The sequence below is a fragment of the Fusarium solani genome (assembly GCF_023522795.1).
Source record: "Fusarium solani strain SB1 chromosome Unknown bctg00000004, whole genome shotgun sequence".
Classification (NCBI taxonomy): Eukaryota; Fungi; Ascomycota; class Sordariomycetes; order Hypocreales; family Nectriaceae; genus Fusarium; species Fusarium solani.
In genome coordinates this window covers 3,697,777-3,711,962 of record NW_027072152.1, presented here as the reverse complement: position 1 = coordinate 3,711,962, position 14,186 = coordinate 3,697,777, and the positions used below count along the sequence as shown (strand labels likewise).

General features: G+C 51.0%; 7 protein-coding genes across 7 annotated transcripts; 3 read left to right on the top strand and 4 right to left on the bottom strand.

Annotated features, from left to right (window-relative positions):
• Positions 1-14: 14 nt before the first annotated feature.
• Positions 15-1,424, bottom strand: MRS44_008273 (uncharacterized protein; the record flags this gene model as incomplete). Its single annotated transcript, XM_046275869.2, has 1 exon — positions 15-1,424. The coding sequence occupies one exon, from the start codon at positions 1,422-1,424 to the stop codon at positions 15-17; it is 1,410 nt and encodes a 469-aa protein (XP_046133703.1).
• A 470-nt stretch (positions 1,425-1,894) lies between these two features.
• MRS44_008272 (uncharacterized protein) lies at positions 1,895-3,387 on the top strand (the record flags this gene model as incomplete). Its single annotated transcript, XM_046269066.2, has 4 exons — positions 1,895-2,383; positions 2,432-2,676; positions 2,725-3,166; positions 3,217-3,387. 4 exons carry the CDS (start codon positions 1,895-1,897, stop codon positions 3,385-3,387), a joined length of 1,347 nt encoding a protein of 448 aa, XP_046133704.1.
• A 202-nt stretch (positions 3,388-3,589) lies between these two features.
• On the bottom strand, positions 3,590-5,025 carry MRS44_008271 (uncharacterized protein; the record flags this gene model as incomplete). The annotated part of the gene is made up of 5 exons (XM_065620847.1): positions 3,590-4,054; positions 4,121-4,234; positions 4,282-4,516; positions 4,566-4,792; positions 4,894-5,025. 5 exons carry the CDS (start codon positions 5,023-5,025, stop codon positions 3,590-3,592), a joined length of 1,173 nt encoding a protein of 390 aa, XP_065476919.1.
• Positions 5,026-6,250: 1,225 nt separating this feature from the next.
• Positions 6,251-8,158, top strand: MRS44_008270 (uncharacterized protein; the record flags this gene model as incomplete). The annotated part of the gene is made up of 3 exons (XM_046275870.2): positions 6,251-6,287; positions 6,391-7,104; positions 7,212-8,158. The coding sequence occupies 3 exons, from the start codon at positions 6,251-6,253 to the stop codon at positions 8,156-8,158; spliced, it is 1,698 nt and encodes a 565-aa protein (XP_046133706.2).
• Positions 8,159-8,283: 125 nt separating this feature from the next.
• Positions 8,284-9,255, bottom strand: MRS44_008269 (uncharacterized protein; the record flags this gene model as incomplete). Its single annotated transcript, XM_065620846.1, has 1 exon — positions 8,284-9,255. The coding sequence occupies one exon, from the start codon at positions 9,253-9,255 to the stop codon at positions 8,284-8,286; it is 972 nt and encodes a 323-aa protein (XP_065476918.1).
• A 266-nt stretch (positions 9,256-9,521) lies between these two features.
• On the bottom strand, positions 9,522-10,596 carry MRS44_008268 (uncharacterized protein; the record flags this gene model as incomplete). Its single annotated transcript, XM_065620845.1, has 4 exons — positions 9,522-9,715; positions 9,761-9,904; positions 9,955-10,058; positions 10,352-10,596. 4 exons carry the CDS (start codon positions 10,594-10,596, stop codon positions 9,522-9,524), a joined length of 687 nt encoding a protein of 228 aa, XP_065476917.1.
• A 1,161-nt stretch (positions 10,597-11,757) lies between these two features.
• Positions 11,758-13,683, top strand: MRS44_008267 (uncharacterized protein; the record flags this gene model as incomplete). The annotated part of the gene is made up of 8 exons (XM_046275871.2): positions 11,758-11,774; positions 11,834-11,903; positions 11,963-12,043; positions 12,092-12,448; positions 12,508-12,757; positions 12,807-12,982; positions 13,053-13,489; positions 13,548-13,683. 8 exons carry the CDS (start codon positions 11,758-11,760, stop codon positions 13,681-13,683), a joined length of 1,524 nt encoding a protein of 507 aa, XP_046133708.2.
• Between the last annotated feature and the right edge of the window lie 503 nt (positions 13,684-14,186).

Genomic DNA, 14,186 nt, shown 5'->3' with positions numbered 1-14,186 from the left:
TGCTTCTATGCATTTTACAGGTGATTCCTCTCCGCTTCTAGTACAGCCTCCTTCAACACTCTACAAATGTGACTGATCTGTTCCTCTGAAACCGTGAAAGGCGGTGCAATCAGAATGTGATCTCCCCTGACACCATCAACAGTACCAGCACCAGGGTACAGTGCAACACCCTTCTCGAAAGCCAGTTGCTGCACAAGAGGGCCAAACTTGATATCAGGCCTAAATGACTCCTTGGTGGATTGATCCTTGACAAACTCGACTCCCCAGAAGAGCCCTCGTCCTCGAATATCTCCCACGGACCTGCACTCGCTGAGTTCAGCACGCAGAGCTCTTTCGAGGACAGCTCCCATCTTGGCACATCGGGACACTAGGTCTTCCCGCTTGACAATCTTCTGCACTGCCAATGCGGCAGCACATGAAATGGGATGTGCCTGGTATGTGTGACCGTGGTTGAAAGCAGCCGAGCCCCGTCTCAGAACGTCGACGACCTTCTTGTGGATCAGAACACCAGCAATAGTGGCATAACCGCCTCCAAGACCCTTGGCGATTGTCATGATATCTGGCACAACTCCCTCCTGCTCAAAAGCAAAGAACGTTCCAGTACGTCCGACTCCACACATGACTTCGTCAAGAATCAGGATGATGCCGTACTTGTCGCAGAGAGCTCTGACGCCCTTGAGGTAGCCCGCAGGAGCCGTGACGCAACCTGCGGTCGCGCCGACCATGGTCTCTGCGATGAAGGCGGCAACGTTCAGAGGGCCAACTCGCAGAAACTCTTCTTCGAGCTCTGTGAGTAGTCTTGCTGTAAAGTCTGCTTCGCTCTCGGACTCATGCTTGTATTGGTACGCATACGCGGGAGAGACGTGCGAAACGTTGGGATACATGAATCCTTGGTAGGGAGTCTTGCGAGCCAGGACTGTCGAGACTGACATGGTGGCCATTGTGTTTCCGTGGTAACATTGCCGTCTTGAGATGATGTGAACTCTCTTTGATTCGCCATTCTCAAAGTGGTACTGTCGTGCAAGCTTCAAAGCTGACTCGACAGCTTCACTTCCACTGCCAACGAAGAAGGCCTTCTCAAGGCCATGAGGGTTGCCCTCAAGGATGAGATTGGCAAGCTCTTCAGCAGGAGCAGTTGTGTAAGCCTGCGTATGGACGTAGCTGACTTTTCGGGCTTGGTCGGTGATAGCCTGGATGACTTCCTCGTTGCCGTGGCCGATGAGGGCGACTGCTGCGCCTCCACAGGCATCGATGACAGTCTGTCCGCTGGCAAGTTTAAGCTCAATACCAGATGCCGATTCGACCATGTAGGGATGTTGGATGAGTGAACGATGCATCAAGCATCCTTCTTTGCTCATTGGCTTGACGGGGGTTTGGTGCGAAGGGACCTCTGAGACGAGATCATCGTTTCTTGAAGGAGCCATGATTATGAACTTGACTAGAAGAAATTTGACTTGCAGCAAAGATAAAAGGTAATGATTGACTTGTCTTGATCAAAACGGCGAGAAGTTGTCTTGTTAGACTGGTATCTTTATAAGTCACCAAAGCCGAAACCCGATGGCCCGTCGGGAATGGTTCTCCCGACGACCCGGTTGATCTCGATATGGGGCTGTCAGGAGACGAACTAACAGTAAAATCCTTCCATTTTCTCCACTGATATCGCCAAAATCATGATCTAGAAGCCTCGGATTAGATGTCATTGTCAAAGCCGACGCCGACGGCCCGAGACAGGGAGGATTTGATCGGAGAGTCTGACTGAATTGCTATTTGTACGGTCATCTTTCTCCTGTTTCTTCGTGTTCCAACTCGAGACAGTAAACAAGACTCTCTCTTCTCTTTCCGCTTTGTTTCTTACCTTTCCGGGTGTCTTGTTATCCCCCAAAGTTATCTTAGAATGACTGTTCGGACAGAACCTCCAGTCGCCGACTGGCCCGGCTCGTCGGCCTCCTCAGACACCGAAAAGGGCAACGAAACCGACCGCTCACAAACCGAATCTTCATCCCCTCCTACACCAAAAACTGTAGAGATCGAGTTTGACAACCCGAGAGGATGGATCCCCGTCGCAGCAGCAGCTTGCTCACTGTTTGTCTACCTCGGCGTGATTTACTCCTGGGGTATCATGCAAGTGAGACTCGTCGAGACGACATCGTCTAGTCTAACGACTTTAACGTTTGTTGGGTCTTTGGGTACATCTTTCATGATCTCTCTTAGTGTCTTGTCGGGTATAGCAGTTCGCAAGCTGGGATACCAAAAGACGGCACTATCAGGGGCCGTTTTAATGGGCCTTGGAGAGTTTCTCGCAAGTTGGACTACGAAACATGTCGGAGCTCTGTTTGTATTTCATGGGGTTATTTTTGGCATCGGAGGAGGACTGTGCATCTTTGTGAGTCTACGCGATACCTGTTTGATACACACCTAACACTTGTTTTAGTCGTGTTCTACTGCGCCTCTCCGATGGTTCAAAAAGTACCGAGGTCTCGCAATGGGTATCGTTTTCGGTGGAGGAAGTCTCGGAGCCGCCGTAATGAGCATTGCAACGAATCTCCTCGTTAGAAACCTCGACGTCGCGTGGACGTTTCGCATCTTGGGCTTCATGCTATGGGGAGTCTGCATCCCTGCATCCTACTTTATCCAACAACCCAAGGGTTCAGCGAGCGCCAACTTGAAACTTCAATGGTAAGTCAACATGTCTTGGAAAAAGTTTATTCTCTAAATTGGTCTCAGGTATCGCTTCAAGGAGCCGAGGTTCCTACTCATCGTGGTGGGGACGGCAATCTCGTGCTTCCCGCTCTTTATTCCGCCGTACTTTATTCCCATCTTTTCCAGATCTATGGGGTACTCTAACCAGATAGCCATCGTCATCTTAGCGGCCTGGAATCTCGCTTCTACGGTGGGCCGTGTGTTGGGCGGATACACTGCCGATGTGCTGCTCGGGCCTCTCAATAGCTTGGTGCTCTGCCTGCTGTTCATTGGCCTGAGCTCCCTCGTTGTCTGGCCATTGGCCTCCACAGTTGGCATCTTCTCCGTGTTTTTGATCTTCAACGGCATCGGATGCGGCGCCTTCTTTAGTCTGGTCCCTCCCATGGTCGGGGCCACGATGGGGGCCGAGAACACCCTGGGCATCCTCCCCATCCTGTGGACGACTTGGTTCTGCGGCTTCTTCTTTGTAAGTTGGCCACTGCTTTTCGTGAAACATGTGCTAAACGGTTTCTCTAGGGTACGCCTATCGCATCTGGAATCTATTCACTAGCCGGAGATAGCCGTGACCAAGGGGTCGAGGAGTTTCGTCCTGCCGCGTACTACGCTGGAGCCATGTCCCTTGTCGGGTTATTTTTTATCCTGTACATTCGCTTCACTCAAACGAAGCGTCTCCTAGTCCGTATTTAGAAGGTTCCATCTGTTTGCGGCGATAATATTACATTATGGGTATCCTTGCGCGGCGTGAGCATCCCATCCACAACCCGAGTCACCGACCCGTGGTCTCTGCGCTACATGTCTATATACGTTATTTTATACTTTTCTACCCACTCCATAACGGATCGCATTGATCTTCCCCGTTATCGATACACTGAGTATGGGGTTCCCGGGTTTAATACTGCTGGGGCGTTCTAGCCGAGGCTTTGAAACCCCAGTCGTTCGCCGGGCCCCTCGGACCATCCCTTGCCTCCACTGCGGACGCGGCCTCCGACTGGATGCTGATCTCTTGCGCAATAATGATACCACCGTTTCCATCCTTGTTGGTAGACCTGCCATCGCTGTCTTCGGGCAAGATGTGCTCGTCGCTGCCCCAAGCCGTAGGTTGAGGAACAGATAGTGGATGCGTTCGCGTCTGCGTCTTTCGGGTACCGAATCGACTTCCGCCCATCTCGCTGCTTCGAAGCTGGTGACTCTCGCCGTTGGACTTTGTCTGTCGACTGAAAAGGACGCTCAGACCAATCATGCTGGCACCCTTTCGGATCAGGGGTTGGATGATCGGCAGGTTCGTTACGATGATGGCGACAAAGGTTTCTCGACATGCCCAAGCGCTGCCCGACACAGCTCCTTCAGGACCCGACTAGATGGAACGAACAGTTAATAAGATGACATGCATTGAGGCATGGGGATGGTGGGTTGGGCTTACTGAGAGAATGGTCACTGCTCGGATTGTGCCAGCCATCATGATGAAGAGAGCACCGCTGAATAAAAGCATAAGAGTAAGTCTGCGTCGCAAGCTGATATTCACACCCCAGAGAAGCTAGTCGAGTCAGCACAAGGAACAGGGTTCAGATGGGAAAAACTGACAGGCAGTGGGATCGAGAGCAGATAGATGTCAGTCAAGATGTTGGGGATAACCACGACCAAGACGTAGGCGGGCGAGTTTGTCGGTCTGCACAGAGTCCCCGGGTCTGGGGTGACCTGCCAGAAGTGGTGGAATGGTTGACATGAGAGGAGGATCGTGAGAGCGACGGCCGCGTAGGTGACTGCGAGGATAACGTATGCGAGCTTCACACGGGTCTTGAGGTGAGCGAGACCAGATCTACCCAAGTTAACCACTGTCCATTGCGTTTTCGATTTGTAGAGCATACGTGAGTCGGCCGTAAAAGGCAGTGACGCAGAACTTGAGGCTCCAGAGGATGCAGGCGTAAAACGACCAGCCGATAACCTGGATCTTGGAGCCCCAGACGCGATTGTAGTGTTCCCGAGAGTTTGGATCGATGTTGGCTCTCTCGGCGTCCGTCATGTAGCTATTAGTGAGCCCTTGGAATTTGGCGCCGACTAGATACGCCGCTACTGTCTCTGCTGTGAAGACGAGCTGTACACCAAAAATGAGGATCGTCAGTGTCTGTTTCTGCAGGCTGCATTCCTTCTGTTGGTTCACGAACCAACAGGTGGGTTTCACTTGGCACTACTCACCCCAGTAAAGGGCATCAGGTAATCGTCGAGCTGCCATGCGGCCGGTCCAACTTGGCGCCATCGCACACCGACTCGGACGCCGATGGTGATTAGGCCGATGGAGAGGAGGACGAACTGCTCTTCGATGCCCATGACGACATGCTCTTGCGCTTCGTTGAAGGATTTAGGAAGCGACCCGAGGGATTGGAACGAAGAGGGGAGAAAAAGAAATAAGGAGGGACTGAATTGGAGAAAAAAGATGTGTGGATTGTCTGGAATAAATCGGGAGCATATCTTGGTGTGCATGCGCCCTCAGATTTTAGCTTAATGGGAACATTCCAACTCGTTTCAACACGTCTTTTCGCCTCTCTAACAAAAACCAAGCAAACCCCTGCCTCAACCGTCAATGTTCCATCCGTCCTTTTGTCGACTCTTCCCTGCGCGGTGATAACACGGACACGCTGGGTGGTGGGCGGCTGCGGCTCCGCTGCTCACTTTTCTTCAGCACACGAACACTGCAACACGACGCTAGGGAAGAACAAAGAGAAAGGCTAGACAGGCCCCCTGCAGATCATGACCCCGTTTCCCCCTCATGGCGCAAACCATCTAGATAAGGAGAAGATCATCGCGTTATGAAATTCCGGCAGATGCGGCATAAAGGGGCAATCCCCCCTCCCCCCGTGCCCCCTAAAACCCCTACGGCCCGCGGGATCTGCGGAGTCGTCCGAGGGGTAAACCGCATTCGGAACGAGTGGGGAATAGGCCACAAGGGCAAGCCATGCTGCTGCCAAGGTCTTGTTTGGACTGAGCTTGGGGCTTCAGCTGGGGTTTAAGCCAGGGCTCCAGTTGACGGCGAGCAATGAAAGGTCTGTCCGCGACTGGGCAAGCTACGAAGACCGGATCCAGCCAGAGAAGCCAAGAAGGTCAGCGAGTCAGTGGGGAACGTTGGAGAGGGATCAACCCTGTAGACGTCTCGGAAGCCTACCGGGGTTGCATCAGTTCCCACGTGTGGAGAGTGTTCACTGTTGGTTCTGCCTCTCTCTCGCTGTGCAAAGCTTCTTCTGCTATTGACACCGAGCACGTTTTGTACGCGATTCAGGTTACATAGGTCATGGAAGGAAAAAGCTCCTTCCGAGGTTGCATTACACGCCAATGACGAGGACAGCCCGGGCTAAGTAAGACCGAACGGCGAGAGAGGAAAGTGTCTTATCACGGCCTTCTTAATTCTCCCCTCCCCCTCTTCCAATGCGATCTGCACGGTGACTGTTGGGAATCATTCCTTTTTCTCTCTAATATCCTGGATCCTAGCCGAGGTTGCTGTTACACACAAACTTTTGCACTGACTCGTCCTTTTGCCTGATCAGAAAGGATAAGCACAATGGCGTCGTCAACTTATGATTTTATCATCGTCGGAGGTATGTCATAATCCGCATCCCGCCCAGCGCATGACTCGCACCTCGCCTCTCCACCCATGTCTCTTAGGAAAGACCCGTTAACGCGTTCCGTCTCCGCGCACAGGTGGCCCTGCCGGAAGCGCCGTCGCCGCCGGCCTTGCCCGTTCCGCCAAGAAGCCCAGCGTCCTCCTCCTCGAGGCCGGAGGTTCCAACGAGGATCGCAACCTGAGGGTGGATGGCCAGCGGTGGATTACGTTTATGAACCAGGAGCTCAACTATGGCTACAAGACGGCGCCGCAGGAGCACTGTGATAACCGCGAGCTGGATTACTCGCGGGGTAAGGGTCTAGGCGGCTCTAGCGCCATCAACTTTGGCGTCTACACGGTCGGTGCCCGTGATGACTACGAGGAGTGGGCGCGTGTCGTTGGTGACGACGCGTACCGTTGGGATAAGATCCAGCCTCGCTTCAAGGCACTCGAGACGTTCCACGGTGACCTCCCTGCTGGCATCGATTCCAAGTATGCCGCCCCCAAGGCCGACGACCACGGCAGCTCTGGTAAGCTGCACGTTGGCTACGCCAGCGAGTGGGAGAAGGACCTCCCTCCTGTGCTGGATCTCTTCGAGAAGGCTGGTTTCCCTCTCAACCCCGACCACAACTCAGGCAACCCTCTTGGCATGTCGGTCTTGATCAACTCTAGCAACAAGGGACTTAGGTCAACGTCCAATGATTTGTTGACTCCTGTGCCGGAGAATCTGACGATTGTTACGTCGTCCCCTGTTCAAAAGGTTATCCTTGAGGGTACCAAGGCTGTTGGTGTTGAGGCCAACGGCAAGCAATGTGAGTTTCATTTCATATTTGATTTAGGGGTGTGCCTGCTCTTCATCTTGAATCCATCAAGATGATGATGAAGAACGCATCCTCATACATGTACTGACATTATCTAGACTTCGCCTCAAAGGAGGTCATCCTCTCCGCCGGCTCCCTAGACACCCCCAAGATCCTTATGCACTCTGGCATCGGCCCCAAGGACCAGCTAGAAAAGTTCAACCTCCCCGTCGTCAAGGATGTGCCACGCATCGGCCAGGGTCTCCGAGACCACATGTTCTGCCCCCTCGTCTACACCCGCAAGGAGGGCGACACAGACCGCGCGCCCTTCTACGGAGACGAAAAGATCATGGAGGAGGCCCTCGAGCAGTGGAAGCGCGACGGCACTGGTCCTTGGACAAAGTTTGCCTGCGAGGTCGGCATTGGCTGGTTCAAGCTCGACAAGCTGGTGCAGTCTGAAGAGTTCAAGGCTTTGCCTGCTGAGGAGCAAAGTTTCCTGAACAAGGAGACGGTGCCTCACTACGAGATCCTGACACACTTTCCCATCCACTGGTTCATTCCCGACTTTCCTAAGTCGGCCCTCAACTACTCATGTATCCTCGTCTTTTACTACAACGCTCAGAGCCGTGGAGAGGTTACGCTGCAGTCGGCCGATCCCAACGTGCCTCTCAAGTTCGACCCCAAGTTCCTCTCCACGCCGTTTGATCGTCGTGCAGCTATCGAGGCTCTCCGCGATGCTTTCCGCCTTGCCAAGTCAGACGGATACGCCAAGGATAACGTGGAGACGCTTGCAGGTCCCAAGGGCGATTCTGATGAGGACCTCCTTGCTCACTGGCGACAGACCATCTCTTCGAGCTGGCACATGACCGGAACGACAAAGATGGGCAAGCCTGGCGATGCAGATGCAGTTGTTGATAACGACTTCAAGCTTATTGGCTTTGAGAACTTGCGGGTTGCGGATATGGGTGTCGTGCCCATCATAGCCAGCTGCCACATTCAGGCCGTCGCCTATGTCACTGGCGTTACTTGCGCTGAAAAGTTGATTGCCGAGTACGATCTGGCGTGAGGTTAAGCACCGGGAATTAAAAGCAAACAATCCGATAACCTTTTATGATGAAGGACAAATAGTTAACTCTGACGAAGTACTCGTTGCATCTAGAGCATATCAATACAAATATGTAAAAGCAGCAATCAATTTTCTCCAGCTCTGTCCATGTATGTCTTTACAAACAAGGGACGACACTCTACCTCTCCCAAATAGACAAGGTCACCTGGCTCTCCCGCCTCGAGAATCGCGTCTCTCTCGGCTGGGTCCATCTCTTCCCAGTACTCGCTGTCGAAACACCTAGGCTCGATCCTGTATCCCCAATAGTCCCCAAACTCATGATCGTCCCAGTGAAAGTCGTTTGCAGAAAACGAGATTCTTTCGATTGGCTCGCAATGATGGTACCATACTTGAATGAAATTCATGCCCCCGTCAAATGCGTCCGGGTCTTCGTAGTCAAAGAGGTTAATCTCCACTTCGATATGCAACTCATCCCAGTTGTCTAACAACCTCTGTATAGGTTCCATCCACGCTGTCGGATACATGGACCATTCACCTTCCCAAAGAACAAACTTGACCGTCCGTACGGCAGGGAGGTGTTGTTTCATCCAGAGGAGTTCATGCACCACTCTTCTCGGGAAATCGGCTCCTGCTTCACTATCTCTCCAGAAGTCGCCGTCGTATTTCTTTATCCCATTTCTGTCAAATGAGTTGTCGGGATAGCGAGCCTCCTTCGTCTGCACAATCTCGACAATGATTTTGTCTGTCCGCATCCTCATCCTGTGTGTGGTGTTGTTTATGAGTTGCGCAAACGTTCTGTTGCTGATGACGTATTCGCTGGGTTCTTGAAACGGGATAACTATGGCGTGGTTTTTGTAGAGACGATTTTGGAGTTCTTCCGTTATCATCCAGTGAACATAAAGCAGAGGACATGATTTTGGGGTGTATGCTGTCTTGGCAGTGTATAGGTTGCTATATTCGACAAGTTCCAGGACGAGGTCATAAATCATTTCCCTGATTTCTCTGGAGAGACGAAAGAAACCTGGAAGCAGAGTCGTCGTGACTGAGACAAGCGATGGCAATCGTTCGTCCATCGAATATTGACACTCTGGAATCATGGATAGACAATGAAAAGCATGAATGCAGTCAACAGAAGAAATGGTGAGATTTGAAAATATGGTTAATTTACGCCTCAGCTGTCACATCAAGATGAAACACATCAAAGGGTTGGCTGCCTAAAATGGAGTCGCCAACAGCTGATGCCAAGAGGGGCACAGCACCAACAAGCGAAGTGAACAATCTCACGGTCCTCAACCAATATTCAAAGACAAGAGGAGCCAACACTCACGGCGGGAAAATTTTGACAGTCATGCCATCTTTTACTCTAATCTTGCGGGAAATCCTCGTACAGCCAGGGGTCGTCCAACAGCTCTTTTGCAGTGCTCCTCTCTTCAGGGCGCCATGTCAACATCCTCTTCACAAAATGGATGAACCTTGTCTTTTCTTCGCCACTCATGCAGTTGATAGACCATTTCAAGGTAAAATTAGCAGGGATTCTACTGGGGTCTTTGAGGTCACCTAAACACATTAGCAAAAAGACTTTCTCGAAAGTAACCGACTCACCGTTTTTCTGGTGGAACATGGAGGTTCTTTGACCCTTGGACTGAAGATGCTTCTGTGGTAGTGGGTTGTCGAATTCATCCTGGGCATCTCGATCAAAGATGGCCGGGTCTTCGATTTTCGCCATGATATTGTCGGGCTTAAGGTCTGGTCTAATAATCAGTATGTGTTTTAGTCGGATTGCGAAAGAAGATTACCTGTATGGATTATGTGACACTCCGTGTGGAGGTAATCAAGAGCATGCAAGATCATTTGTACCAAGATCTTGAGGATATCCGGAGGAATGACGTTGTTGATATATCTTCTACGGTAGAGCCATAGAGGCTCACGAAGAGCTTCCAAGCCAAGTCACACGTGGCTTCCTGATGTTCCGTTGATTAAGAAAGACTCGGAAAGCTTCTTGACGAAATGCCGGCCTTTGTGGTTAGGATTCACGCGAGAAATGTGATTCATGATGCCAACCTTGTTTTTAGGCGGAACTCGTCGCGAAGCAAGGCTGCTTGCATTGACCTTGACGGCGACATACTTGTCTTCCAATCATCGCCAACTACCGAGGCTTAGATTGTGTCATGGTGGGCTGTTGGGGGGACTAACCGGTTAAGATCTCGAGCAAGCCATACAGTTGAATTGGCGCCGTAGCTCAGTTTCGTCGCAATTTGATATCTGCCGTTCAGAATTTGTCCTAGGTGCGCAGGGGAGAAACGACCAGCGTCGTAGTTGGGCGTCTTTTCCTCCTCAATGGGTATGGCAGGGTCAAGTCGCGGGGCCAAGACGGGTGATTTCGGCCATGGCTGCCGGTAGAGCGCTGCAAGATATCGAGCTTTCATCATCCTGCACATGGCGGGACATGGTTGATTGCTGAAGGTGGCTGGGATGCTCGAACGAAAATGAGGCGTGAAGGGGTGCACGTGACACCGCACACGTGATCTCAGTGACCTGTGGCCAAATACCTTCTTCACGCGTTGGGTTGTTTGCTGCCTCGCAATAACAAAAAAACAAGGAAACATTATTAAATCTTTTGTTGAAGTTAGACTTTCTCCAGATCTGTCACGTTGATGCACTCTTTCATTGGTGTTGCTATGATGACAATCACACCATTCCCTCAATCAAGGGGGAAATCAACCATGATAGCTCAAAAGAGAGCAACTCACAGGACTGCGTTCAAGCCTGATGCAGTCCAAAACGATACTATATATTAAAATCTTACTCTCGTATAGTACTCGTCGACTCTGCATCTGAATTTCAATTCATTTCTCTATATAGATTCAGGCCGGTTTTGACCTCTGCACAGGTGGGAGCTTCTTTGGCTAACCAACCAGCCCTGGTTTACCCTAAACTGTGATTCTGCTAACCTTGATAAGTCTGATATTCTTTTTCTCGATAAACAGCTTTAAGCGGAGGGACTGCCTAAGAAAATGAAGGGAGAAATTACTCACAAATGCCTGCGGGGCTGTGGAGTAGAAGCGATAAGCTGGACAGGAACATGACTCCGGGACAAGTCCAAACTGAAACCATTAGTTTCGAGTCACCGTACGTAGCTGAAACATGATCGAGTTATTGGATACAATATTGCGAGTCTGGTATCTAAATGACGTCGAATCAAGGGTTTAAAATGAGGTTGCGATAAATATAACAACAACGGGAGGCTCAGCCACACTGGCAAATTACAGGAACGCAGCTCGCTAAGCCAGACTTCTAAAAATGGGTATAGGTCTCACCAACTTGTCTTATTGATCTACAGACAGTTGAGGCATGGTGATAGCATGTCGACATTCACCTGCCATATGAGGCAATGTGAGTGATTGCCAACTCGCTGCCATTGGAGGATTGGGATGATGAGGAATCTCTTAATCTTAACAATTGCTGCATCTCAAAATAGTCGAACCCCTCCATGCTTAAATTGAGTGGTCAATTCATCAATAAAAGACGAGTTCCCCCCAGGATAGCTTGCTCTGGTTTCTAACGATACTACAAGCGAACACTGCTGATCACGCCATACCATGTCTCACAACGAAATGTGCGTATTTACGTGGAGAATCTTTCTGGGCATGATGTGGAATACTAACAGATATCAAGTCAAGTCGACGTCCTGGTCATTGGAGCCGGACCAACTGGTCTCGGTGCTGCCAAGCGCCTCCAGCATTTGGTATTTGAACCCGTGTTAGACACGAAACTCTGGAGTGGTGAGCTAACATTTCTTCGTAGAACAATGCATCTTGGCTAATCGTTGACTCCAACGAAACCCCGGGTGGTCTCGCTTCTACCGATACCACTCCCGAAGGCTTTGTGAGATTCCTTCACACCCCCAAGCCAGTTTGAAGCTCACATGTGCAGTTGTTCGATGTTGGTGGACACGTCATCTTCTCCCACTACAAATACTTTGATGACTGCCTCAACGAGGCCCTGCCAAACTCTGACGACTGGTACGAGCACCAGCGCATCTCGTATGTCCGATACCAGGACCTCTGGGTCCCGTATCCCTTCCAGAACAACATTGCGGTCCTTCCCAAGGAGGAGCAGGCCAGATGCCTTGGTAGTCTGATCGATGCTGCTCTTGAAGCCCGTGGGAGGGCTCCGTCTGATAAGCCGCGCAACTTTGATGAGTGGAACATCAGAAACGTTGGAGAGCGCTTGAACGAGATCTTTATGCGTCCTTACAACTTTAAAGTCTGGGCCATCCCCACGACCGAGGTATACTCCATTGCCAAAGGCCATGTTTCACTTAGTGCTGACATGTTTCCCTTCACCAGATGAACGCTACTTGGGTTGGAGAGAGAGTTGCTGCTCCCAACCTCAAGCTACTCACCACCAACGCCATTCTCGGCAAAGTAGCTGGCGGCTGGGGCCCCAATGCGACTTTTCGCTTCCCTGCCAAGGGAGGTACTGGCGGTATCTGGACTGCCGTCGCCGACACCCTTGACAAGGAAAAGACCCGATTCGGTGATCACGGTGCGGTGGTGAAGGTAGATGCTGGCTCGAAGACAGCCCACCTCAAAGACGGTATGCTTTGTCCATGACCCAGAAATTCTCGCTGATTACCTTTGTCTAGGAACCATTGTTAAGTATGGGGCTCTCATCTCTACCATGGCGATCGATCACTTGGCCGAGACAATGGGCGATGAAAAGCTTCAGCAGCTGGCAAAGCGTCTCTACTACTCTTCTACAAACGTCATCGGTATTGGCGTTCGTGGAGAGCGTCCTGAGCGCATCGGTGATAAATGCTGGGTAAGCCACTTCTTCACATTTCCATCCAAGCTTGGCTTTGTTGGATAGTAAATGGACTAACGCAGTGCAGCTGTACTTCCCCGAAGATAACTGCCCCTTTTACCGAGCCACCATCTTTTCCAATTACTCTCCGTTCAACCAGCCCAGTGAAGAAGTCAAACTTCCTACCAAGCAGCTGGCGAACGGGGAAGTGCCTGCCTCATCCGAGCCTACGTCTGGCCCCTACTGGTCCATCATGCTCGAGGTCTCCGAGTCCTCACGCAAGCCTGTCAACCAGGAGACTCTGCTCGAGGAAACCATCAAGGGTCTCATCAACACAGACCTGTTGAAGCCGGAAGACGAGATTGTGAGCACGTACATTCGACGTTTCGATCATGGATATCCTACCCCTACTCTTGCGCGGGATGGCGCGTTGGCAGAAGTCCAGCCTTACCTCTACGGCAAGAACATTCTCTCTCGTGGTCGGTTTGGGGCTTGGAAGTACGAAGTTGGAAACCAAGACCACAGGTAAGTTGATTCATTTCAAAACTTTCCAACAAGCGAATTCTAACACTACCTGTTCTAGCTTCATGCAAGGAGTCGAGAGCGTCGATCACATTCTCTCTGGCAGCGTGGAGCTTACAGTGTCATACCCGGACTTTGTCAACACCCGTGCCAACACCGAACGTCGCCTTGCGGGACTGCAAGGAATTCAGATCTAGGTTTCGGACAACTATGAAGAGTTGTGAGGGGATGAGAAGATGCAAAAATGATGGACTTTATTTCTTACCCTTGCCACCAGCCTGGCTTAGGGGTGCTTTTCTGCTTCTGTTTCTACTGCACATTATTGGGCTATTCTTTAAATATTGACACATAAGTAATACAGCCAGTCGAGATTTTGGAAACATTTATTCTCTTGATTTCCTTTCTTGGTCACATCAAAACACCTTGCATCGCCTAAGTCTGGTAACGGGAAACTATTCCGATTCTTTCCACACGATACGGAGTCTATCCCACGTGCTAGCTAAGACCTGTGCATACTACTCCCCCTACACATTAAGCCTTGAACATGACACCTCGCGCCAAGCTCATCTCCCCACTCCTCGAGTAACTTCAGATAAGCCCTAGGCTTTCTTGGGTTTGTGCTCAAGCGAACATGGCTCGATAGAGATCATGAAAGGAAATCATGTGGTCTGATAACGATGGTAGGTGTAGAAGCGTCGTC